Raw genomic sequence first — 23,525 nt, 5'->3', positions numbered from 1 at the left:
TGGACAAATAAGGTCAAACTCGTGACGGAAACCCGTTTTTTGGAACGATCACCCCCTTTTTTATTTTTACTGCAGTAAGTAAATTTCAACACATCCGTCCTGCGTGCGTACTGCTGGTGCCTTAGACGAAAGGGGATTAAAAACGTGCGGTTTCTAGGAAAGACTGAAGCTGCAGGTTGCTGTGTCTTCTTGGCTGCATGGAGGGGGGCGGGTGCAATGACACCGCCTTGCGTTGATGACGCTTGCCATCGGGAGACATTCGGACAGCCTATGTAACCCACATAGCGAGCAACAAATGGTGCGTCCGTCTGTGTCGGAGATGTAGCTGATGCTGGAGTTGGGAAGATGTTTCCGCCGTCAGCGTCGCTTTAATGCTCTACTGCAGACCCTGCAGCTGGAGGACGAACAGCGCGGTGACATCTGTTGATCGGATTGGAGACGTTACAGGCATTATGACGAGCCGCCGCGGTCCGACTTACAGGTAGGTACCGAGAGTGGCTGTGCGGGGAACGATTCCGACCACACGAACCCCGATAGAGCGGTAGAGGTGCAGATAAATGGCAGGTGCTGTTGGTGTTTACCCGATGCGGGTATGGAGCTATTGGTATGCAGATGGAGACTTCAGAGATTCCCGGGGACCTGCTGCTGCAGCATCCGCACTTCTCCTGCGTTATTTTCTGCGTAATCTGTCATCAATGGCGGGGTGATGTGTTATTCAGCCATCAGCGTTCCGCTTCTGTTGCTTGAATGCACCATTTCCAGAAGAAGAAAAAAACCCTCCTCACATATTAGCACTGCAGCTTCCTCCGAGCTGAAGATGTTTGGCTGCAGACACGCTGGCTTAGCTCGATCCCACTTGTTGGTCCCCTAAGTCACAATCAGTGTCTCTGGAGGTGTCAGACGACACATCAGCCCTGTTGTATATGTTTAGTCACGCATATGTTAATGTCAGGAAGTCGCAAACTGGTCTGCCTCTGCAGGGAGTGGACAAAACAATCCAAACACCTCGTGAGGGGGGGAAAAGGCCTAGAGCGAGTTAATTAGAAGCGCAGTTACACATGTGGCTGTTATTATCATAGGTGCTAATTAGCAGCATTTGTCAGATGTAAAAATTAAAAAAAATTAAAAAGGGGGGTGGGGATGTGTGTTTGCGTGTGTGTGCGCGCACGCTTAAAAGCACCTCACGTAATTAACTGCTCCAGAGAGGCCAAATTATATGCAGGTGCACTGGTTGGGGGAAAAAAGAATGAAACACAAGATTTACAAATGCAAGTGTGATGTTTTTAAATCATTTATTTTCTTCTGTTATTATTATTTATTATTGAATAGAAACAAAAACGGATTTTTTTTTTAAATCACAAATAGTTGCTCATTAAGTTTATTGAAGGTTACATTTTTCTGTGGTCGCCTGTGGGCTGACGAATATTAAAATAGTAAAACTGCAGACATTTAAAGCAAATGAAGAGATGTGATCATCGTCTATTACCCTGCACCCTTTTTAGAGGTTCCCATAATAAGTTTGAGCTGATTAATGGGATAGGAAATAAGATTTAAATAAGAATAAGAGACCATATTTTGATCCCAGAATTCTACTAGAGTCGCTTTGCATGGTTCAAAATATCCCTTATTTCTCCTGCACAGTACATTCACTCTGAAACAAGTAGTTTTAGTCTTTGCCCCTCCCATTTAAGACACTTATCTATCTGCCCCTTGCAGACACAAGGTTTGAGCAGGTAGGTGAGGCGTTTGGCTCACACTCACATGTTCTGATCTGAGTTTGAAACTGTTACACTGTTACATTTCTGACAGAAATATAAGGGAACTCTTAATGAGTACCCTTTAATCTTGTTCAGACTCTTAATGTTCCCTGACAGTTTCAGTTTCTTTTAAATTATTAAAGGAAAGAACAGATTAGGGAAAACTGCAGGACAAAAACTCACGTCACAGGCAGTTTTGGACACGTCTCCATTTGTAGTCAAGGCTTAATTTCCATATGTCCTAATCCACATTTGCAGCAGTGGCTGCCTTTGATATTCAGGTTCAAGTAAAAGCTGTAGATTTATTGTGCCTGCATGATTAAAGAGGCGAGCTGTCGGTCTCGCTGGAGGGAGCCGCTCTGAGCTGTACATGCTGGACATGTGTTGTGTTTATCAGCCTTCAGCATGAGTGACGTCTCACGGGTGTTTAACAGCTGAAGCTTTCCTCTGAACAGAGCTGGTTGCACCTTCATATCACGTCCTCCCAGAGTCCCTACCCACCTGTTTGCCTCTGACACACATTTACTTTCATGGCTGACTTCAGTGTGAGCTTTTAAATGCTGTCAGGGGCCTCGTCTTTCTTAGCCGCTTTGGAGGTCAATCTGCTTAAGGATATCTGTCCACTCATGCACGTGCTCACAGTTTCCTTTCCTGCTAGTCAGATGGCCTGAAAACACAACATATTACAAATCCATCTTGTGCTCCGGCTACTGTAAGCCACATTGTAGATTTTGCTGACCCATCACATCTGCTCAGTGTGGCCATGTGTGTTTGTTGTGGAGTTAGTTAGGTAGCGCTATCATTTTAATCTGCAGCTTTGCAATGAGGAGGCCCAGCTGGAGCTGCTTACCCGTGCTGGTCACACGCCATATGTTTGCTCAGACGCATGGAAACTGCCGCAATTGCGCTCGCCTCCCTCCACCCCAACCATTCTAACCGGTTGCACAGGCTTATCGTGGCTTTAGCATCTGTGCGGTAAATGTAGGCCATTGATGTTTGCTTGTCTGGCTGGTGGTTTAAACCAGTGAACGCAAGCTGTGACTTTTAGTCGTTTGTGCGCTGTGCCGTGATACCATCTCTGCACGTCCACGATGAAGCTGAGGTCCAGGAGTAGAGAAAGAATGGAGACAAAAACAGAGGAAGAGGTAGGAAAATCAAGAGGTTTTATTTCTTGAACTCGGTCTGTGCGCCAGATTTGGTGTCATCTGTAATAAAAGCTGTACAATATAAACAAGTGTGGGAATACTGAAATGGCAGACTAATTCTGAATGTGGCGCACAAATCTAGTTTTTCTTTCTAAAAACTAATAATTTTGTTTTACAGGTGAAATTTGAGGAGATTGAAATGATTCCAAAGTCCGGAAAATCTCCAGCAGACTCACGGAAATCTGCCGGCATTCATGAGTTTGCAGCGCTTGCCAGATCCTCCTTGAATGGTGATGATCTTTCTAGCACTAGCCTCGTTATCATCTATATGCTGTGAATTTAAACATGAAACCCTGGCCTTTACCTCTCCCCCGTCCAGGTATCTCTCAGGCAGTGAGAGACCACATGACAAAGCCCACCTCGCTGGCTCAGGGCCGGGTCGCTCACCTCATCGAGTGGAAAGGTTGGCCTAAACCTGCAGCTCCTTCACTGGCCGCACACTCCCAGTTCAGCTCCTACTGCAATCTGACTGAAGGGGAGAAGGAGGCTCGTTTTGCTGCAGGTACTGACTTCTTTGACCTTCTGACCTCTCGGCCAGCAGAATGTTTGATATTCAGATTAAAATGCTATTCGAGAACACACATACAGGATAATTAGCTGTAATTTTTTTTGTGTGTGTGTGTGGGAACATGCATCCTCTCATCTGGCTTTCTCTCACCTTCTGTCATGCATCTAATGCCCTAAAACTCCTGCATGTTAGCGGTTTGCTCCGCCCACCATCGTGTCTCCTGGGTGACGGCTTGTCTTGGCAGCAGATGGTGGCCTGTTAGATACTCTCCCCAATCACTTCACTGGCCACCAATGTTACAGCAGCTCCTGTTGTTTTGCTGTGACTCATCATCTGTGGCACCAGTGCCATCGGTGTGGATTGATCGAGAGAGAGAGAGAGAGGCTGACTGATATGCAGCTGCGTATGCCACACAGCGAAGCTCGCGAACTTAAACAATTAGCTGTGTTATGATAATATTAAATTGAATGAAATTATTTTCTGTAATGAATTTTTTGGGTCACTTTAAGTAAAAGCAGAAAACTATGTGTTAGTTTCTTTTTTATGGGTCATTTTTTCAAGCCGTTTGAATAGGTAACCCTGGGAATTCTGATTTGACGCTCTTATTTAAGGCTCATAGTGACACATCGGTGGCAGAGATGACTCAGACAATGTCACACTCAGGTAAATTAGCAAATAATAGGAGGATAGAAATTCACCTTTACTCCTCCCCCCTCCCTTTTGTATTGCCTGGACCATTAACATCCAGAGAAGATTGTTGCTTCCATCTGCAGTAATTTATATTTGTTGTGTTGTGGGACCTCGCTGCACTTTAACATGTGTATGTGAAAGGGCGTAGGCAGAGAGAGGCAGCAAGAATCCTGGTCATGCAAACAACTTAATAGACATGGCATGAAGAGGACCATGGGTTGCAATGTGGCTTGCAGTATGAGTATAAGCTGAGCTATCAGCTGGTCCACGTCATCACTAGAATACTCACTTTGTTTCTGTCCCGTATAAGATGTTGTGAGATAAAGATAAGCAAGATGATTCACTTTTTTTCTCACCGTATTGCAGACAACATTAGTAAATACACAGTTTAGAGTTTGAAATGACATTACAGCCACCTTAATCTAGCTTCATTTGTCGGACCTGTTTTCCTGCTAGGAGTGGCCGAGCAGTTTGCCATCGCGGAGGCTAAGCTACGTGCTTGGGCATCTGTGGATGACGATGATGAGGAAGATTTCAATGATGAAGACTCCCACATCAGCGGACAGACTCACACGGTATCCAGCCAAAACTCAGGTATCCAACTTTGCATCATTCTACATCAAACATCTCATCTTTGCACCCTGTCACCTCATCGGTGAATCCACTTCCCGCTCTTCTGACTCTTTGTTCCTCCTTCAGAAGCCACCATCTACAGTTCCACCTCTGGAGCACCGCCCGGGGTGGACCGGACTGAGACGCCACCATCCGATGGTCCCCTGGGCTCCCACAACAGCAGCCTGCCCTGTGGCAGGCTAGCAACTGAAAATGCCCCACAGTCATCACAAAGCAACTCACCCACTTTGCCCAGCGACTCCATGAGTACGTGCCTGGAGGAGGAGGAGGAAGAGGAGGAGAGGCTGGATAGCCTCGAGGAGCAGCCGGCTCCTTTGCAGGAGCACCGCAGCGAAGTGTGCATCCACAGCAAGCCCGAGTGGAGGCCGAGGTGCAGGAGCAGCAGGTTTGACTCCTGCTACTCCACCTCTCACTCCGAGTCTCCTGGAGAGGAGGACGAGGAAGACGAGGAGGAAGAGGAAGGCAGCGTGTTTCACGAGGTCCGGGTGTGGCACTGCAGCCCCAGGAGCTTTTTCTCTGACCGGGTGTCTTCCGGGGTGGCGTCATTCGATGAGGAAGAAGAAGAGAGAGAAGAAGCAGAAGGAAAAAAAGAGTATTTGATGTGATGTGTCGTCCACCTTTTTGTCCCCTTGAGTCTGTGTTGATTCTGGATATTATGCTTCATCCTTACACCTCTCCTCCTCCTCCTCTTCTCCTTCCTCCTCCACTCATTCTGTCTCCTGTCTCTCATCCTTCAAGCCTTTCATACTGATCTTGCTCCACTGTTTATCGCTGCTGTAAACAGTCAATATGTTGAGAGAGTTCAATCAGAATGTAATGCTGTTGTTCACTAAGTTTTGTACGTTTATTTTTTGTGTGTGTGTGAACAGTCATGTGTTGCTATTGCATTGGTTTTCTATGGATATTTTCTAGTGTTGTTTCCTCTGGGTCACGCTGTGTCACGTGGGTTGGGCTCTGTTTGATATTGAATGCCTGAATGTCTTGCATATATAAATATGAGTTTTTGAAAGAATATACTTTGTTGTTGTTTTATTTTTTCTCCGCAATCCAAAAAGCAAGAAAGAAACACGACTGCTCGTTTACCCTTCAAATGCAGTTTTTTTTCCCCTTTAAATTTAATCATTCACTCATGTACAAAAACAAGTTCATGTCCTCTGAAAAATAACAATGGCTGTTGACTGCAAATGCATAATTCTCCTATGTACAATAGCATGTGCGTAACTCTTTCATATATATATATACAAAGCATATACAGGCCAGTGCCATATAAAGGGAGATACTACAGACTTATTGCTTAACTAGATACGCTGCAAATGAGCTTATACACTCTCTAAGTTTAACTCCTTTATAATTAATCTTATATGGCAAGCACTACTTCACATTCCTAAATGCAAACAAGAAAAAAAAGTTAAGACATTAATAAAATCTCTGCACAGATGCCTGCAAGGAGAAAAAAAAAATACTCAAACCAAAACAAAAAAAAAGGGCTGGTTGATGTGCTGCGGTGCTATCACAGGAGACTGAAATATGGCTCAAAATTGTTTCATGAAGCGAAAATACTTACACGTCATTTGAAGGTCCTAACAAGGACTCACACACACGCTTGTAGCTCTACAAGGTTTTTTTTCCTTTTTTGGGGGGGACTTGTGGGTGTCACGGGCTTCAGACAGTAGTTACATTTCTCAACGCTGCATTAGAGGTCAGGCTGGAGTAAATGTCATAAAGACACGTGGTAACATATCGTGATGTTTAATATCTACAGGCCACGTACGGTACGGTATATGTGTGTATTATACGTATAAATGTGTGTGTGTGTGTGTGTTCTCTATACAACAGCCAGTATATTCCTGTAACTCAGAGCCAAAGCGTTGTTCCTTCATCGCTAGACACGAATGTAGAGGCAGTTCAGTCTGCATTGCCCTTATTAAGCCAGACAAGGCTACACGTGCATTAAATTATAGTCATGGTAATTACAATGTGCTTCACTGTTCTTTAGAGCCCTGTACTAAAGCTTGGTGGACATTTGGAAGCTGCCTTTGTCGATGTGTTTATAGTTCCCAGCTCATTGTGGACTACCGGGGGCTGATGCAACCAGTATTTAATAGCAGAAAAAGAAGAAGAAAAAACCCGCCCAAACCTCATGATATGCTGCAACATGAAGCTCTGACAGGACAGCAGAGTGTTATAAATAATGTAGTCTGAACCTTTACTGCATTGTTAATGTAAATTTATTGCCTATCACCGAAACACATAAAACAACACCGCAATACGTCTTAACATTATGACCCTCGGATATATAAACCCACCGCTAGTGAATAGGTAGTTGTTTGAAGTCATACCATCGTGTGCTCATTAGAAATGTTCTTTGTTTTTCTGTGCTTTCTCTTATTGTTTTGATTTTTCCACTCGCAGTTAATCGTACGTCACTCATTTCTGTCCTTGTAATGTTTGGCATCATGTTTACAGGATGTTGATTTGGCATGAAGACCCAAAAGTTACGAGTCTGATCCAGATTTGAGTGTGGCAAAGAAAGTTGTACTCTCGCACACACATACACACACACACATATATATGCACACATATCACACACACATAAAAGATAAAGCTGGAGGTGGTGTTCTGTGTTTTTGCTGTCAACAAATCCCAGAAAAAAGACCAAACTAACACCATCTTACTTGACAAAAGCAGCCTGTGGTGTTGGAAGTAGGTTAGTGGGTCTGGAAACTTAATGAACCACAGAGTTGTACTGCTGGACGTGATTCTCTATTACAATAGAGGCAGTTGTAGTTTCCACCACACGCTTCCTAATCTATCTATCAGAAACGGTACATAGCTTCTAATACGATTTCTTTATTTATTCACTACGTTTTTGTAATGTTATCTAAAAACAAGCTGCGTTAGAAAACCATTCTTGCTCAGGGGGCTGGGGTGGGGGTGTTCCTCTATTATAGTCAACAGGAGTTATATCCCTCACACACCTCTCTGGCCATGTAAATGTATTTAATCCACGCTAAAAATAATCCTAACCAATAATGCACCGGCGTAACATGATGATATTACAGGATAGCAGTTTATGTGGTTTTTTTTATCAGACTACTGGTTCATGCAGTTAACCTCTGCATGTAGTGTTTGCTACTGTTGAGTTTTATCATTTACCTCATTAAAATTATTTTTACTTGAATTACAACTGGTAATTCATGTTAAATGTGACTAATTAATAGGGATGGGTATTGATAAGATTTTCACGATTCCGATTCCATTTTCGATTCTGTTTAACGATTCGATTCTTTATCGATTCTCTTATCGATTCTTTTTAAAAAAGGAGAACACTAAGTTCGATTAGCTTAGAACTTTGTTTTATATCTTCTCTTTGAACAAGATAGAAACTTAGGAGTAACATGGCCTTACAAACCCAACAATGACATCTTAAGAGATCCACAGCCTACGGCTCTTCAATGGGGTGTGACAGGGTCCCCAGGAAAAAAAATTGTAAATGTAAAATAATAAAATAAATATTCTTCTGTAGCAATAACAAAGTATAACATAAATGATTCTGTAGCAATTACACAAGAATATCCAGTAATGTCCCTGCCTACAATTAAACACATTCACTTACCGAAAATTAGGGGCATCTGCTGTGGCAAATGGGTTCAAGCCTTTTACCACAAACTTAGCCACTGCTCTGTGACGTTCGTCTATCCTGGCCTGAAAGGAGACGCTAACGGTAGACTGCAGCGACAACTGCCAGCATCTGAGCCAGACTCTGTCTGTCTGTCTCATCATGATCACCTAAATGCGCAGTAATGGCAGGTTTTGTAACAAGGCAGATCGCGCTAACATAATATGCACTGTTAGTTGATTATTTACCTGCCGCATTAACGGGAGAGGACGTGCAAACGTTACCGCTGCTGCTGGGTTGAGATTAACGAGTCCGGAGCGGAATTAAAAACACGACATTCATTTAAGGTCATCACGTGTTTTGTGAGCAAATGCTTTTGCATATTCGTAGTGTTTCCTCCCTTAAATGAAGTATCTACTTTGCAAGTATTGCAAGTTGCCCTGTTGTCATCCGTTCTTGTAAAGTATAACCAAACTTTTGAGTGTTTGAGCCGCTTACGCGCCGTGTTTCCTGCCAGGCAAATGACGCTCCGCAACTTGGTGACTGGAATCGATAAGGGAATCGTTTCCAAAAATGGCAAACAACTCCAAGGAATTGAAACAGTGGGAACCAGTTCTCAACAAGAACCGGTTTTCGATACCCATCCCTACTAATTAATGATATTTAGTGTCCACTATGTGGACAAAAGCATTGGGCCCCTACACACCACACATACAGGAGCTGCTGGTCTATGAAAACCCATGTCATGTGTCATAGTCCTGGGTGTGACCCAGTGTTTTGTATTTAATTTAGATTTTTTGATTATTTGTTATTCATGGTTTCCGTTCTCTTGAGGTTATATTTTGTTGTTCTAGTTTCAGACAGTATGCCCTCCCTGTGTCTGTGTTATGTCTTCTCTGTGCTTTTTTTCCCCCCTGTACTACAGTTCATGCCTCTGTCTCAGCCTCTGTCAAGTCCGTGTCTCTGTGTTATACTTCTTGTTTTACTTTGACAGTCTGTCTTTTGTCATTGTATTCTGCTTTGCTTCCTTTGTCTTGTTAGGCCTGATTACTCCCAGCTGTGCTCTCCTCCTGTGTCTCATTCCCTCGTTATCCCTCTGTGTATATAAGCCCTGTGTTTTCCTTTGCTCTTTCTTGCATCATATCTTCATTATGCTTTGCGTTTCCCCGCCGTCTTTCCAGCCATAACCAAGTTTACAGTTTCTGGTTTGTTTTTTAATTGAAGTTTCTTGCTTCCTGTTTCTAGTTTAGTTTTCTATTTAATGTTAGTTTTTTTCCAGGATAAAAGTTGCCATTTTAAGTTTATTTCTCTGTCTTGAGTCCGTCATCCTGCCTGCCACATAGCACATTGTGACACCATGAAGCTCCCAGTGCACAGTTTTTGTGCTGATCTTCCACAGCATGTCTTTATCCTGTTTTCCTTCTCTCACCCCAACCGGTTGCAGCAGATGGCCCCTCCCTGAGCCTGGTTCTGCTGGAGGTTTCTTCCTGTTAAAAGGGAGTTTTTCCTTCCCACTGTCATCAAAGTGCTTACTCATGCTTCCTCACAATCATATAATTGTTGGGTTTTTCTCTGTGTGCATTATTGTAGGGTCTCCCTTACAATATAAAGCACCTTGAGGTGACTGTTGTTGTGATTTTGTGCTATATAAATAAATTTGAATTGAATTGAAAAATATTAATGCCAGAGGAGGACTGGAGCTCTTTGACCTCACTCTGACACTTTGGGACTGAGTTCCTGTGGTTGCTAAACACTTCCACTTTGCAATAAAACCACTTACAGTTGATTGTGGAATATCCAGGAACAGTAGCATTCTCAATCAGAGTTAAATGAAACAAAACCTGACTAATACTGTCGTCGTCGGAGCGATTCCTATGACCTGTAGATGGACAGACAGGCGAGTGACAGATGTGATGCCATAGCTAAAATAAATGAATAAATAAAGTACATTTTTGCTCCCTGATGACTTTTACTGTAATGAGGGCTGTCCATAGAGAACAACCTTAGTCCCTACTCTTCCCTACAGTCACATGTACTGACGCTGAGGCATTACATGTGAAAGCACTCTGTATCCCTTAAGCATCATTGTATTTTTGTAAATTGTGTATTTTAATCCAAAGTTGTTTTCTTTGTTTGCTTTTAGCATAAACCAAGTGTTGTTGCCTCAAACCAACAAAACACACAAAAAAAGGAAATGTTCAGCCCTAAAGGGAAGTGCAGAAGCAGCAGTCACAGATGAGACTCACCCCCCTTTTTCACGTTTTTTTTTTTCCACAAACCTTCCTAAATCTTTTTTTTCTGTGATTTCATCCTCGTCCTCATTGTACTTTGTGCAATAAAATAAGATGAGAAAAAGGATCCTATTGGCCATTTTAATGTTTGTGTGCCTGGACTTTAATGATAAGTATGTTTGAATCTTTAAGGGATTTGGGCTAATGCAGTTTAAAGAGAGCAGCTTCAGTGTGAAATAGCACACTGACCAACTCCCCTCAAAACTCAGCTGTGCAGGGACTGAGAGATGGCCTCTGCTCTGCCATCATAGAGATAAAGTGTCTCAAGGAGGGAAACAGATCTCAAAAGGAGCAGACTGGCCTTGTGGAAGATGGGCAAAAGCAGCAAGTGAGACGACTCAGAGAAGAGCTCAAATAAAAAAGTTGAGCTCTTTTAAAGCACGAAAAAGAAAAAGAAAAAACAAGTATAGACTCAGTAAAGCTCTTGCTTAGACCCTTGACCACAATCAATTAGACAAGGAGCTGAGAAGGAGTAGACAACCCCAGATAAACACTTGTGATGCTCTAGAAGTGAGCTTCAAAGAGGAGGCGGCAAGCCGTCATGGATTATGAAGGAGGTAAAAAAGGAGGAGAAGAGAAACACTGATTAAAAGAACTGGAGGAGTGAAAGAGGAGCTAGAGAGAGGCAAGAGAGGAAGATGAGGAGGTCAAACTCATCATCTCCAACTACAACCAGCTGCAAGTTGACAGCTGGATGCACGTATGTGTATAAACTCTTTGTCCAGCAGCTGGCATCTAACAAAAAGGAGCTGAAATAAAGAAAAGAAGAACAAGAAGGGGAGAAAAATTAAAGCCAATGCTACTGGACCATGAATCCAGCTTAACACAGCAGAAAAGACTACAAAGAGCCCTTTCATTCCTACCCCCTGAGCCCTCTAATCAGACTTGGCATTCTTTATGAAGGCCAGCAGGGGGCGACTCCTCTGGTGGCAGCAAGACCACCAGAATAGTGTAGTATAGTGTAGTCTATAGTCTATGTGAAAGTGACCCTTTCCCAAAGTTTCTGATGACTCTTTGGGTCAATTGCTAGCTACAGATTATCTATAATATAATATGAGACTCTTTTTGTAAAATATGGTCGTTATTAGCTCGGAACGGAGATTATTCAGGGTATGCTCACGGGCACCAATCTGTTACTGAGTGCTGTGTTCTTGGTTTCACATGTATGTATGTTTGTATGTTTGTATGGATGGAGAAACCAGTTTACAAATTGTGGATTCAACTTCATTGTCTTCCGCAGGCGTAGCAGAACAACATTTTAAAACCAAAAATCCTGATATTTGAATTTTATACCCTGTAAATATTGACTCTTTTGGTCAGAAAGTGCTACTTTTGGTCCTTCCAGGAGATTAGCTGTCAGCATTAAAAACATAAAACAAAACCAGCTTTATCCCTCATATATCTTTCAAGCACTCGCTCACTGTCATACCACGAGTATCTAGGCTGGACTTGGAGGTGAGTGTGACCCCAACAAATGTAAGAAACGTCAACATTCATGAGGCGACAGTGTGGATCTGATCATTCTGACTGATCCTCAGTGTGGCCTGTGCTACCCCCCCCCCCAGGTTCGGATTGGCTGTTGTTTAGAGACGGAGGCGCCTCCTCTTGCTCCATTTCGTCTGGCTCAGGAGTTTGGTTGGAGGGGTCAAAGTCACAGGCCAGCTCCGATTCCTCGGTGTGGGAGGGGCTGCAGTCAAAAGTAAACTCAGACTGATCCTCTGTGAACGAGGGGCTTTCCTGGAGCGGCAGCTCTGACGAGGGATTTGTGATGTCGCCGGGGCTGGCTTCGAACTGCACGTTTGTTTCGTCCGAAAAGTTGACAGGGATCTCTTTGTACTGGAGATCTGGCTGATCCTCCACATTTGGAGGGTTGGGTTCCCGTGGCAAAGAGAGCCCCCTGTGGCGGATGCACAGCTTGTGAAGTTCAGTTACCTCGGATACATTTGTGGTGTTCCCACTGTCACGGAAACTGGCCAGCGGAGGGCGCACTTTCACTCCAGTCACTGTCACTGAGCCTTCGATGGCCTTACGCAGCTGGAGATGCGGTCAGCCCGAAAAAAAAAGAAAGACAGGAAGGAGAGCCAAGAAAAGAGGTGAAGAAAGAGGAGAGGTGGAACATATAACATAAATAAAACAGCTTTCATCAGACAGAATTGCAGACCTCTTTGAGAGAAACCACTCCAACCAGTCGTCCCATGCTGGTCACATAGGCGTGGTCCAGACCAAGGAGAGAGAAGATGGTGTGAGTCTGTGGAGGAGGAGAAAAGGTGGGTCATGCCCTGGATACAGACTCAAAGGGAGTTCACATGCATTTTGGATCTGGGTTATAGAAACTGCATCATGTTTCTCCCTTTTCAACATGGACACTGTGTCAGACAAGACGGTGCCAGAGTCATAAAACTGAACCAACTAACCACAGCTCGCTGTGATTTATGATGCATGACAATCACAGGTATTCGGAAAGGAGATTAAGGAATCGAAGCAACAGTCTTCAGGTAAAACCAGGTAAGCTCATGGGTGCTGTGGTTAATTTGGTATAACGCTCCTGACCTTCAAGATAAATGTGTTGGGTTGGACCATTAAAGGGCTGATTTCATGGGAGCAGCAGTTTAGAGTTTGAACTTAGCAATCAGCACACATTCATTCAAAGTGCTTTTCATTATTAAATAATAATAATCTTACTATAATAAGCTCATATACAGTGCACATAGCTGTCTTTGAGAGAGCTCATTTACTACTCAGAAGGTTGGTGGTTCGATCTCTATGTGCCATCTTTGTGCAACATGTTGATCTCGATGGGTTCATCTAAGCGTGAATGTTAGCTAGAATGCACTTAAGACAGAAAATAAAGTGCTCGGGTGATTCAGACATGTTACATAAAGCGCTTTGTGTTCGAGCAGAAGAGCACTACACAAGAACCAGCCCATTTACTTATACAATGAAAGTCCAAAAATCCAAAAGAAGAACAATAAGTCTGTATTTTTAATATTAATTTGTTTGCTGTTCATGAGAAGCCGTTTCTGCCTTCTGATTATATACAGTGATATAAGGAAGATGAAAAGAATACATAATAAATGAGCACCATACTGTCTGTGTTTTCATACAAGAGGGAAGAGAATGAGCACATCAAAAACTAGAAACTTAGATTTGTATGGAGCCTTTCAAGAAACAAGAAAAAAAGAGTGGGTTCATGGATTTTCTAACATCAGTGTTAGTGACTTGTTCTGCATATTAGTCTGTGACTAAAGGGACCATTTTCATTTTATGAGGCGTAATGAAAAAGGTCGGCCCATAAAAGGCATACCTGATTTAAACTTTATATGCCCGCAAAGGTCATCTTCTCATGCCTGTCCAGACAGCTTCTGGCACAGCTGCTATTTTTAGATCCCTTGAAGACCCATTATGACCACTTGCACGGTTTGCTTTGTTTTATTTTATTTTTTTGCATTTTTTCATTCAGTTTTCTGCGCTGTGAAACTGATCCTCCAGTGACCAATGCAAGCTTCTACTATAAAGTCCTGGTGGTGTCAGAGAAAATGTATTCAGCAGAAGTGAGCAGCATTACGACACTTACCACTGTTTGCGCAGAAGAGGAGCGAGACAAAACCAGAAGCTGGCATTAAAGGGTTGTGTTGAGCTCACACTGACGTAATATTTTAAAAGCATCGTGCTAATGCAACTGAAGGAGCATAATGTCTGCACATTTTTTGTGTGTGTGATTTATAGTTAAAATTTGTATTTTATTTGTGTTGCTAGTTGTTTGTTTATATTGCACCTTATGCAGAGATGTTTGCTCCACCAGCTGGAAGGGTGCCGGATCAATCTTGCAGTTCTTGAAATCCACCGGTTCGTCAAGCTGCTGCTCCTCCCACTCTGTTATCTGCATTAAGGAGGACACTGGAACCTCTAAACTCTGAATTCAAAGAAAGCTCATTTCATATGTTAAATCTTTTGTTAGTGTAGGGCTCACCTCTGAGGGGGTCATGCAGTCTTCCACCTCGGTAGAGTCCTAAAAAGCCAACATTCAGTTATTCATTCATTGCTTCAACAAACAGATTTATACAAAGTAAATGTTCAAAACGCAACACCTGATTGAATACCTAGTATACATGTGTTTGCTTCAGTGTAGTATGGTAAAGACACAGGCTGTAAACCAGTGCAGCATTTATATCTACCAGTCTATGAGAATACGAGGCTGAAGGAAAACTTTGGTTTATTGATCTCTGTGCAGCCAGAATCCCAAAAATTACACTGACAACAACAATAAAACTCAGAGAATCAACCACCTTTAAATAAAAAACACACACACAGTCGCACAGACCAGACATTCAGACCCGAGTGAAAGCTGATGAAACACTGACAGACATTCACACCTCTCTAAAACACACACACTTTCTCTCGCTCTCTCTGCTAAAGCACTCTAATGCTCTGGTTTGTGCACCACAAATATTTTGGTCCAGCACTCACTACGTGTGTGTCGCAAGGCAACGGTTACTAAGCAACAGTCTCTAGGCGGCAGACAATCTTACCGCCATGGAGATCCTCACACGTTTGGGCTTGGGCTTTCTTTTTTCAGAAGGAGCCGGCCCAGCCGGGCTCTTCCAGCCAGGGAGAGAAGGCATCAACACAGCACAACATTAACACAGCGTCAGTGGAAGCGGACAGTTTTTCCCCTTTAACATCGCACCACTGCAACATTGGAGCCCAGTCTGACTTCTGCTGGGAGAAGTCTTTGTGATGAGAGCACAATGTTGCTGAAAGGGTATAATTACTACACCACAGATGGAGGTGAGGGCACAGAAGCTGTACAAGAAGCCCAACGGTTAATACAATATGATGCACTGCCAGAAAAAAGGAGCTTGAACATCTTATATTTTAGTATTTTAATATCTCGTGTCATCCCTTTAGGAGCTTTGCAGCTGAGAGCAAATGTCTTATTCAATCAGCTTCTTTAATGAACAAATGGCTGCTTCTTCAAATGGTTGGATAAAAAAAAAGAAAAGACTTTATCCCATTTTTGTGAGTTTTTGAGACTTCTACATCATCTCCATCATTTTATTTGGCAAAAAAATTGTCAGAAGATTCAATAAAGTTTTTTATTTTCAAAGTAACTTGAATTTTCTGGCAATTATTTCAGGGTTCAGATACTATGGTTACATTTGTCAACACAACCTGCCTATTAGGGCCTACATGAGTGTCAGTCAAGTGTCTCTACAAAAGGTTGTGGGGTTTTTTTTGTAATACCTGTTCTACATTTCTTTTCTTTGTCCATCCATGCATCTGTATTTTAAATGTTTATCCGATTTAGTGTCACAGGAAGGCTGGAGCCTACCGTCTTGGTCCGAGCGGAAGGCTACAGTGTGGACAGGCTGCCAGCCTCTAAGGTGAGTAACATAATAACAAAGATATGACACTGAGGTCAGTTTTTTTTCCACTTTTTGGGTTTTTTTCTGGGGGCAATGCTAATTTTTAATCTACAATCATAATTTCTAATTTTGAAATGTGCAAATCTCATACACCCAAATTTTATTCACAACACAGAAAATACATCAAATGTTTAAATTGAGGAACACTTCCCAAACAGCAAAGAAGAAGCCATATGTGGACATGATCCCAAACTGCTGCTGTCTCCTCTGAACCAAAGCTCATTTAAAATGGACTCAGACAAAGTGGAAAAAAGTGATCATACGATTTGAAATTGGAAATTATTGTTGGAAGACGTGAACCCAGCTATCAGCTCTCAATTCAAACCTCTGCATTTCTGATGGTATTGAGGTGCCTTAGAGCTGATGTACAACTCGTACATATCAAGGTGTGTACAGATTTTAGAGCAACATCTAGATGAGGGTTTGAGGGAAGGCCTTAAATATTTCAGTAATTCAATGCTCAACTGCATCCTGCATGTATTACAACTTCATAGTAGAAGAGTCTGAGTGCTGAATTGATCTGCCTGATGTCAGACAGTTAAATATGATATAGAAGATGCAGGACTGTTGAGAATCTGGAATCTTCAATCAGACACGAATGGGACAACACTTGTAAAATCGTCCTGCAGCTGATCTCCTCAGTTCCCAGATGTTTACAGACTGTTGTTAAAAGAAGAGAGGATGCTGCACAGTGGAAAACGTGACTCTGTCCCAACTTTTTTGAGATGTGTTGCTGCCTTCAAATTCAAAATAAACCAATATTTTTATTAAAATGGTAAATTGTCTTAGTTTAAGCCTCTGATATGTTTTTGTTGAGAATAAAATATGGGATTATGAGATTTGCAAATATTTTGAATAAGGGTTGTAATTCAGCTTTGCTCTATGCTTTAAACTTCCAGGAGCGTGTTCAATATTACTTATTTTGACCAGTCCAAAACCAAAAATGTTTCATTTCCAGAACAGTAGAAACAGCTTGATCCTTTATGTGTGAACCGACTGAAATATTTAAACCCAAAACCATCAGGTTGACACGTTTTATATCTCTGATTGATCTACACCCGATTTTTAAAAAGAATTGCGCATTTGAACAGCGTTTGGCAGCACAGCAGTGGCTGAGGACTGAACTGTGCTGAAAGGTGTTGAAAAGAGATAAGAAACATTTTTTTAAACCACACTGCATGACGCCATGACCGCTTTAAATAAAACTAAAAAAAAGAAAAGAAAAAAGAAATGCTAAAATGTAGGATGTTAAAAAAAACCCGTTTGACCAGCAGTGGATGTGCTGTGCGGTGAGGGTGCAATGATTCATAGACGTTTTATACAAAAAGCTTCGACCACAGCATGAGATTACACAGGAAAACCCTGCTGTCTGTGGGTGGATCCTGCCTGTCAGCAGCAGGAGGACGACGAGGTGGACGATATATGTGAGGACTGAGAGAGCGCACACATCCCCGCTCGTACAGTGCATGTCGCACTCTTAAAGGACACTCGCACTCATGCATCTATAACATCTCTGCTTCTCCTCACCTCCAGCAGCTCCTTGTCTTGGTCAGCACAGGAAAGGGTCTGAGAGCCTCAGAGAGGGGACAAAAAAAAAAGGTTTAGTACATTTGAATCTAAACTCTGATCTTTAATTTATTTGTTTTTGTAAAATACATACTGTTTGGCGTCTCTGTGTCACTGATGGCAGACACGGTTTTCAGGGCAGATTTCAGAGGAAGCTGAACATTGGAAACCACTGGGCTGAAGGATGAAGACTCCTCTGTGGAGATCTACACGGAAAATACATTAACGCAGGAAAAAAAGGACAAAAACAAAAACGAGGGAGACACACAAAGGACGAATACACATGCACGTAAACGAACAGGACAGCACAGGTAAGGGCACAGACGACAGAGACACAGAAGACACATTTTAATGTTAAAATACAAATGAAGTACATTCACACAGCTTGTAAGCACTTACCACAACAGCTGTCCAAAAACTCCATCTGTGCCTTTACCTACTGCTACATGCTTCACACATGCTGATCCACTTTTAGTCTACTGCTACAACCCCAACCCAATCCAGACTTCGCCCCAGCCCAGCCCTGGCGCCCCCGGACGCCTCACACCTGTTGAGTGCTCACCAAGAAGCGGACCGCTTGGCGAGCACTGGAATTGGTCGAGGAGTTGAGGTGGGTGTGGGTGCAGGGAGAGCTGGGGGTGCTGTCACTGGTAAGACTGGGCAGGTGATCGTGCGTGCCGTTGTCCTGCGCCAGCTGGCGGAGGTACTCCAGCCTCCGCTGGCGTGACAGCTGAAGCGAAAGCAGCGACTGGAGCTGCAAACGCTCTATGGAGCCCAGCAGGATCATGGAGTCTGAGGGAGAAGGAAGGGCACGGGATAGGCAATGGCAAGGGAGGAGTAAAATTATTAGTTAGGGGCTGTGAAAACAAACAAAAAAAGCACATATTAAAAAGAAAATCAGACAAGAGAGGTCGGTATCGTCTGGGACTTTATAGTGCTGTAGTACTGCTGATGTGAGTTGCCTCTGGCTTAGAATAAGTCATAACTTTGTGCTGAATGCATTGACATGTCTCTTAATGGGACTTTGTAATTAATTAGGAGGCACAAGCACAGTGATGAGCTCATACCCATACTGTGTATGCTCTTACCTCTGGATTCAACCAGGGCCAGCGTTTTGAGCTGACCTGTCATTAACATCTCTTGCAGATCCCGATAGGAAGAGTTAAGAGTGATGTAGCGCACATCTCTGACCATGATGTCCTCCACACGGATATTATACTTCCTGAAACATGGAGGAGAAGATAGAGGTTAATGAGACACCTGCAAACATAAGGGAAGGAAATGAACGGGAAGATAAGCGAAAGGAAGATGAAGAGGAAATGGAATAAAAAAAGTGAAAAAAGGTGCAGAATCACTGCAAAAGAGGAAAGCAGCATCAGCATCAGCAGACTCACTCATGATGTCCCATCCCCAGCTCAGGCAGATAAGGGAGCTTCTTGATGCGAATGATGGAGTCGTACAGCGATGGTTGGAGCGCCTGGGCCACGGCGTTGGCCAGGATCACAGCGATCATCACAGGCAGGATGTGTGAGATCTGACCGGTCAGCTCGAACACTATGACCGCTGTGGATACAGTGTGGGTGACCGCTCCAGACAGAGCAGCAGCACCTGTGAATGAAGGGAAAATCTTTTATATCTGTCAGTCTCCTTGAAGCCATTTACATGGAGCAAAATGGCAAAGATGGAGTGTCTGATCCACAGAAAAAGTTTAAATTTACATGTATATACAGAATATAAGGCAAAATCTGAGTTTATACAATTCTAATGAGAGTCAATTGTAATAATGAGTCAACATTTTGTGTGAACACCTTTCTTCTTCATCATAGCCTGAACTCTCTTAGGCAAGCCTTTTGTAATTTTTAAAACAGGAACAGCTTTTAAGGCTTCCTGAAGGGCATTTAAAGCTCTTCTTTGAATGTTGGCTGCCTTTTATTTTGCTCTCTGTCAAGATGATCTCACACCATTTCTACAATGTTGAGTTCTACTGTGTGTTTTTCCATCAGGTATGATTTTATTGTACTGGCAGTGTGTTTGGGATCGTTTTCATACTAAAAAAATAAACCTGTCAGACGCAGCACTAAATCATGACAGTGCCTCCAGATGGCTTCAGACACACTGTGTTGTATCACTTTCCTGACTTTCACCATACATATATTCAAATCTGGGTTCATCACTCCATAACACCTGATTTTTCAGTAAAGTTGCTCTGTAATTTTGCATACCTCAGCCTTTTCGCTCCATTTCCTTTCCTCAAGACAGCCATCCTTCCACTGAGACCATTTCTAATGAGCCTTCAGTGAACAGCAGATGGATCACCCAAAGAGTCAGATGCATCTCTCAGGTCCTGTGACAGATGTTTGCTGGATCTTTTCCTATTTTCAGAGACTGTTCATCTGCTGTAGATTTTTTTGTGCCTGCCACTACTTCCCTTTTTTCTCAACTTGTCCAGCTTCCTTTTATGGACACACTTATGGTGAGATATGCCAAATTTTCAGGCAATAGCTCTTTGGGAATCACCCTGTTTGAGCAAAATTACTATGCTATAGCTATCAAACGCAGTTAGTTTGGGAATTTATCACGGAACTAAATAAACTAACTAAAAAAAATTGTTTTTTTCTTGTTTTCCTAGTAACAAAGTGCCTAAAGAGACAATTTAAATTTGATTCTTTGATAAATTGTCTGTTACCTTTAGACAGAAAATGAGTTCATTCATTGAGTTAGCTACTTTGTTTAACGCTTGAATGAATCATAGGTCAATGTTAAGCGAAAAAACAACCCCAAAACAATCCTCACAGTCAGGTACAAGGACTGGACTGAAAATGAGGGTAAAAGCCGAAATCCAAAGAAAAACAGAAACTTGGAGAACTATTGCTCAAGACAACTTTTTAAAAAAAATGGCATAAAAGTCTGGCTGCTGGGAAGTGAAACGTAAAGAAATGATGGGTGGCTTAAAACTTTTGCTCAGTACTGCTAATTGTACAAAAATTAAAACAGCAAATTGAAACACTCAGCAATTAATCTTTCTGCTGCTCTCCCCAACACTGGCTTTGTACGTTTCAGAACAGAGTCATAGTACAAGTAATATTAGAAACAATCTTCTGACCAAACTGATAAAGTAGTAAAAACAGTGACGACTTTTCCAGCTGTGATACATTCTAATACTACAGGATCCCCACAAAAAGAAACTATGTAATTAATCTAATTAAATCTCAAAACAAACATCGATATAGAAATAGAGTCACTCACCAACTACAGCATAACCACCAGGAACTATGGGATACACGCTGCCTGCAGCATGTATACCATCAGGAAACATGGTTGCCATGATCTCACCAACAAGTCTGCCAAAGGCTGCACCTGCACACCAATACAGCAAGAACATTAGTTTAAGGTTCACCAGGGCAGTGGAAATCATTTAAAAAAGAGAAAGAGGTTTAATTCACCAATAAGAAAAACAGGCATGAAGGCTCCGCATGGAACGGGCATGGTGGTGGCCACAGCAGACATCCAGAACTGAAAGAGGGAGACAGAGTTTTACAGACTTAACCATCTCTGAAACTCTTACAAGGCACCAAGATTAGACATACAGATGAAGTCTTGAAATACTATCATTAATTATGAAAAGAGAAAACAGTCCCACATCTGATTGTCTGACCCTCCCAGAGCCCTGATATTATCACAGAGTGAGTTTGGGATTAGACGAAGAGGCAGGAGACACTGCTGTGACCTCTGCCAAGCTCTCAATGACACTAAAGGTAATCGACAAGAACTACTTGTCACAGTAAGTTTGAAAGCGTCGCCGGTTTGATTTCAGTGCATAAAAGCCTTTCACGTCGCCTACCTTCATAACAGTGAAGAGGATGAGCGTGATGAAGACGTTGACCTGGGGGTGTTTCCAGGCATGGTGGTGGCTGATGTAGTCAAACTCCTCCGCCACACCCTGACGGCACCATGTCCGATTGTCAAACAGCGCCACTAGAGACTCGTGCTGCGTCAGCTGACAGATCGACACACGGAAACGCAAACACAAACAGACATACCCAAAAAAGAAGCATCCTGAATCTGAATATCTGTTTTGGCTCTCTAACGTCAGAAGGATCTGTTTAGGAGACTCTAGCAGTCTGACAAGGTCAGCCACAAAGGCTCTGTTCGAATACAAGTCCCCTGGAAAAAGAAACGTTCAGTAACCAGGGGTCCAATTACATGTGAACCCATACTATTTGCTCTCTGTCTTAGAAAGGGCTATTTCCACCCACACAGTTCTTTCTATATTGATATAAGCCTACTCATAGTACACTGGAGACTTGGCACTTGAAAGTAGTTTTGATTTTTTTCTTTCAAATTTAGGCACAAAAACTGTAGAAGAAATGATGTAGCTGTTTAAAAATTCATCTTGCAGGCTTCAAAACTGTAAGCTGTAGCAATTAATTGACTGACTACTTTTGATAACTGTGACACATCTCTTGAAACACTCCATCCATCCACCGCTTATCCAACTTAGGGTTGCGGGGAGGCATCAGAGTCTATCCCAGCAGGACGCACAGGTCGCCAGCCCATCACGAGGATAACACAGAGACAGACAACAACACACTCTCGCATTCACACCTCCTGCTTATTTAGAATCACTAGCTAACCTAACAGGCATGTCTTTGAGCCCTGGTAGGAAACCCACACAGACACAGGGAGAACATGCAAACTCCACACAGGAAGGTCCGAACCCAGTGTCTACTGGCTGCGAGGAGACGGTGTTGATCAATTTTGCTCCGTCATGTGTAAGTTTTGACATCTGTGCTTTAAATGTGCCAAATTACACCAAAGATTACACTTTTTTTCCCTTTTACACACAAAATCATCTCAATAGACTGAGAAGTAACCACAAAACTGACTCACGAGCAGTTTCATGGCCAAGTGCTGACCGTTTTTGTCATTTTTTTATGAGGAAGGATTTTAAGGAGATTAAAGTTCTCAATGTCATTCAAAGTGCTGTGATTACATTTAGCAGCTGTTTATGGAAGCTGCACAAATGTTAGGATAGACATCCAGGTAAAAAGTCCTCCCACACAAATTCAACAGCTCTGCGTATAGAAGAGTGGTGATAGCTGTTTGGCGACTGCTGGATTAGATGTGTAACTGCTCTGTAAAATAAATGCGTGAATTGATCTGACATGACTGAATTATGAACTATTATCAGCTCTGTTTAAACTGCATACAATTGTGTGTACTTTACAGTATAAGAGAGCACATATTTGTCCCATAGTGGGTTCTCTTCATTGGCTCCCTTTTAAATCCAGAATCAATTCTAACGTCCTTCTTCTCAAAAGATCCTGAATAATCAGGCCTATCTTATCTTAGAGATATCCTATTACAATATCACCGTAAAAAAGCACTTCAGTCTCAGACAGTGGGTTTACTTGTGGCCCCTAGGATGTTTAAAAGTACAATGGGAGGTGAAACCAGCTCCCAGTTTGGATCCAGGAGACAGACACCCTCTCTACTTTTATGATTAAGCTCAAAACTGTTGTTTTTAAAAAAGCAGATCGTTAGGCGTATGGCGACCCCGAATCCTCTCTTAGTTATGCTGCAATAGGCCTAGCCTGCTGGGGCTTCCCATGATGGACCTAGTGCTTCTTCTTCATCTCTTTTTACTCACTATGTGTTTATACATCACTTTGTATTTAATAATTATTTAATAATAATAATAATAATATGTGACTTCTACAGTGTGTCTTTTTTCCTGTCGTTCTCCTATCTCTTCCTGTAGAAAGAGTTTTTCCTTCCCACTGTTGCAAAGTGCTTGCTCGTAGGGGGTCTTCTGATTGTTGGGATTGTT

General features: G+C 42.5%; 2 protein-coding genes and 1 long non-coding RNA gene across 17 annotated transcripts in view; 2 read left to right on the top strand and 1 right to left on the bottom strand.

Moving 5' to 3' along the window:
- Window positions 1–140: 140 nt before the first annotated feature.
- fam131aa (family with sequence similarity 131 member Aa) lies at window positions 141–5,805 on the top strand. Of its 2 annotated transcripts, none has more exons than XM_086272627.1 (5): window positions 141–481; window positions 3,081–3,192; window positions 3,282–3,464; window positions 4,617–4,754; window positions 4,860–5,805. In XM_086272627.1, exons 2-5 carry the CDS (start codon window positions 3,102–3,104, stop codon window positions 5,396–5,398), a joined length of 951 nt encoding a protein of 316 aa, XP_086128753.1. In that variant the 5' UTR covers window positions 141–481; window positions 3,081–3,101; the 3' UTR covers window positions 5,399–5,805. The 2 variants fall into 2 exon arrangements, with proteins under 2 accessions (XP_086128753.1, XP_086128754.1); XM_086272628.1 differs by lacking the exon at window positions 141–481 and adding an exon at window positions 499–2,902.
- Window positions 5,806–5,886: 81 nt separating this feature from the next.
- The window catches only part of clcn2a (chloride channel, voltage-sensitive 2a), a 62,688-nt gene continuing 45,049 nt past the window's right edge, over window positions 5,887–23,525 (bottom strand). For 3 of the 4 annotated variants that reach the window (XM_086272617.1, XM_086272614.1, XM_086272616.1), the window contains exons 13-25: window positions 21,537–21,692; window positions 21,139–21,208; window positions 20,942–21,052; window positions 19,090–19,303; window positions 18,784–18,917; window positions 18,243–18,487; window positions 17,790–17,901; window positions 17,657–17,703; window positions 15,233–15,301; window positions 14,674–14,712; window positions 14,479–14,583; window positions 12,865–12,951; window positions 5,887–12,737 (exon numbers count right to left, since the gene is read on the bottom strand). In XM_086272617.1, the coding sequence (XP_086128743.1) occupies window positions 12,222–12,737; window positions 12,865–12,951; window positions 14,479–14,583; window positions 14,674–14,712; window positions 15,233–15,301; window positions 17,657–17,703; window positions 17,790–17,901; window positions 18,243–18,487; window positions 18,784–18,917; window positions 19,090–19,303; window positions 20,942–21,052; window positions 21,139–21,208; window positions 21,537–21,692 (1,905 nt within the window). In that variant the 3' untranslated portion in view covers window positions 5,887–12,221. The remainder of the gene's footprint in view (window positions 12,738–12,864; window positions 12,952–14,478; window positions 14,584–14,673; window positions 14,713–15,232; window positions 15,302–17,656; window positions 17,704–17,789; window positions 17,902–18,242; window positions 18,488–18,783; window positions 18,918–19,089; window positions 19,304–20,941; window positions 21,053–21,138; window positions 21,209–21,536; window positions 21,693–23,525) is intronic. The other variant, XM_086272615.1, reaches the window with a different exon arrangement.
- Window positions 12,224–19,781, top strand: LOC147308417 (uncharacterized). Of its 11 annotated transcripts, none has more exons than XR_015126153.1 (6): window positions 12,224–13,208; window positions 15,280–15,491; window positions 15,612–15,722; window positions 15,841–16,087; window positions 17,663–17,728; window positions 17,833–19,781. It is a non-coding gene; the product is annotated as an uncharacterized LOC147308417 (long non-coding RNA). The 11 variants fall into 11 exon arrangements; XR_015126156.1 differs by having other exon boundaries at window positions 15,280–15,722; window positions 15,841–15,923; window positions 16,012–16,087; XR_015126149.1 differs by having other exon boundaries at window positions 15,612–16,087.

The sequence above is a fragment of the Aulonocara sp. 'chitande type north' Nkhata Bay genome, linkage group LG18 (assembly GCF_057382095.1).
Source record: "Aulonocara sp. 'chitande type north' Nkhata Bay isolate Kocher_YH1m ecotype deep benthic linkage group LG18, A_spYH_male_GT1.1, whole genome shotgun sequence".
In the NCBI taxonomy this organism is placed as follows: Eukaryota; Metazoa; Chordata; class Actinopteri; order Cichliformes; family Cichlidae; genus Aulonocara; species Aulonocara sp. 'chitande type north' Nkhata Bay.
The sequence above is the reverse complement of the archived record's forward strand: the minus strand, read 5'-3'. Positions and strand labels throughout refer to the sequence as shown.

Excerpts from the sequence above, each read along its gene's own strand:
- fam131aa (XM_086272628.1), top strand. The coding sequence starts at position 2,849 with ATGAAGCTGAGGTCCAGGAGTAGAGAAAGAATGGAGACAAAAACAGAG. Across the intron at positions 2,903-3,080 it reads AGACAAAAACAGAGGAAGAG|GTGAAATTTGAGGAGATTGA; the intron begins GTAGGAAAATCA and ends TTTGTTTTACAG. Across the intron at positions 4,755-4,859 it reads GGTATCCAGCCAAAACTCAG|AAGCCACCATCTACAGTTCC; the intron begins GTATCCAACTTT and ends TTCCTCCTTCAG.